This window comes from Lactuca sativa, chromosome 3 (assembly GCF_002870075.4).
Source record: "Lactuca sativa cultivar Salinas chromosome 3, Lsat_Salinas_v11, whole genome shotgun sequence".
Lineage (NCBI taxonomy): Eukaryota > Viridiplantae > Streptophyta > Magnoliopsida > Asterales > Asteraceae > Lactuca > Lactuca sativa.
The window spans coordinates 113704447-113706643 of NC_056625.2; the positions used below are offsets into that span (position 1 = coordinate 113704447).

A 2197-nucleotide genomic window follows, 5' to 3' on the forward strand; every position below is an offset into this window, starting at 1 on the left:
ATTTTATAGTAGAATAGCAATATAAAATTGAATATATTCATATTATAATTACTACAATACAATACATATTAAATTCATAGTAGAATAGTAACATAAAACAGTGTTCTCACGTTCTCACATTAAATAGTGTTCTCATTTCAACTTAACCCTATATGTATATATATATATATATATATATATATATATATATATATATATATATATATATATATATATATATTCTTTTTTCTTTTCCTTTTCTTAACCTATAAATACTCAAACATTTTATCATTTCTTTAACTCATAACCTATATTTTTCTCTAAAAAATATTATTCAAAATGTCATCATCTTCATCATCCGATTTGATGGCTGTAGAGGAGGCTAAATTTATCGGTTCCGTCATGGCGAAAACGGTTGCATACTATCAAAACCGACTAGGTGAAACATCATGTGCACGACCTAACCTAAAAAAGTCGTCGTTACGTAGAAATTACGAAGCCGAACACGATTGCCTTATAGAAGATTATTTTGTAGATGATGTCGTCTACGCTATAAAGTTTCGACGTCGGTTCCGGATGAGGAAGGAACTAATGTTACGTATTGGCGATTTGGAAGGTCGCTTTCCATATTTCCAATGGAAAATGGATGCAATGTAAAAAAAAAGGTTTTTTTCCCATTCAAAAATGTGCGTCTTTAATTCGTCAACTAGCATACGGCATGGGCGCAGACAAATGGGACGAGTATTTTAGGATGTCAGAGCGTACCGTGCGGGAGTCTGTGTACAAGTTTTGCAAAGCGATCTGTTTGGTTTATAGGCAACGTTATTTGCGCAAACCAACTATCAACGATATCCACCAATTTTATATGGTGCATGAAGGCGAACATGGATTCCCTGGAATGCTAGGTAGTATCGATTGCTTGCATTGGAGTTGGTCATTATGCCCCAACGCATGACGTGGTCATTACATGAGAGGCGACCACAAAGAGCCGACGATCATTCTAGATGCTATCGCATCACATGATCTTTGGATATGACATGCATTCTTTGGTCCAGCTGGTGCAAACAATGACATCAATGTGCTAGACCAGTCGCCGGTATTCAACGATATCTACCTTGGAAAGTCACACGATGTACCTTTTCAAGCAAATATGGTAGTATATAAGCGTGGATACTATCTTACTGACGGTATATATCCTCCTTTGTCTGTTTTTGTGAAATTGTTTACATGTCCTAACGACCCGAAAAGGAAAAAGTTTAAAGAGGCGCAAGAGTCAGCTAGGAAGGATGTGGAGCGAGCATTTGGTGTACTTAAAAGACGTTGGCAAGTACTAACGGTCGGGGCAAGGTCATATGAGGTGAAAAGGTTACAACACGTAATGTATGCATGTGTCATATTGCATAATATGATTCTTGAAGACGAAGGAAGAGCGATATGCCGATACAACGAAAATGAAGTTTTGCCAAATGTCGAAGGAGTAGCCGTTGGTACACAAGAGTATAGGGTGAATAGAAGAGAAGTACACAATCGCGACATTCATTAGGCCCTTCGTGCTGATTTGGTGGAGCACATTTATAGGGCTCATATTCAGCCCCCGTACGAGTTATCTCATGATGATTTGTTTGACGAATCAGACGAGGATTCTGATATGTTGGTCGAGAGTGAAGATTCTGACGACGAGAGTGACGTTGTGGAGAGTAATGCAGACGATCAAGGCTATGACGAAGACGATGATTTTGAATGATGTATCTAGGTTTAAATAAAATTAGGATATTAATTAATAATTTTTACTATGTTGTAGGTTGTTTGTTTTTTTTTTTTTTGCAGTTTTTTTTTTAATTTTTCTACTTATTTAAATATTATGGTTAATGTAATTTTTATTTTAATTAATAAAATGCTTTTTATTTTTAATTCAATTTTATGTTTGATCTTAATTTAAAAATTATAAATCAAATGGAGATTGTTAAACTTCAATAAAAAGAGAACTTCTCGTAATCTCCATGGCGATTAGAGAGATTTCACAAAGTCCATTTGGTTGCTACAACTCTAAGATATCAGATCCGGCAAGCAAGGTGCATCATTCGATTTACTTCATCTGTGATTCTATCTTTAGTGGATGAATTCTTAGATAGTTAAGATATAGAATATGGAGAATGAAGGAGTAAGTAAACTTATGGTGATCTATTGTCAGACCAGTACAAGTCTCAATCAGAGATGA

At 35.2% G+C, this 2197-nt stretch overlaps 1 protein-coding gene across 1 annotated transcript; it reads left to right on the plus strand.

Moving 5' to 3' along the window:
• Nucleotides 1-318: 318 nt before the first annotated feature.
• LOC128132813 (uncharacterized) lies at nucleotides 319-1723 on the plus strand. The gene is made up of 4 exons (XM_052769793.1): nucleotides 319-632; nucleotides 796-884; nucleotides 1035-1466; nucleotides 1614-1723. Exons 1-4 carry the CDS (start codon nucleotides 319-321, stop codon nucleotides 1721-1723), a joined length of 945 nt encoding a protein of 314 aa, XP_052625753.1.
• The last annotated feature ends 474 nt before the right edge of the window (nucleotides 1724-2197 follow it).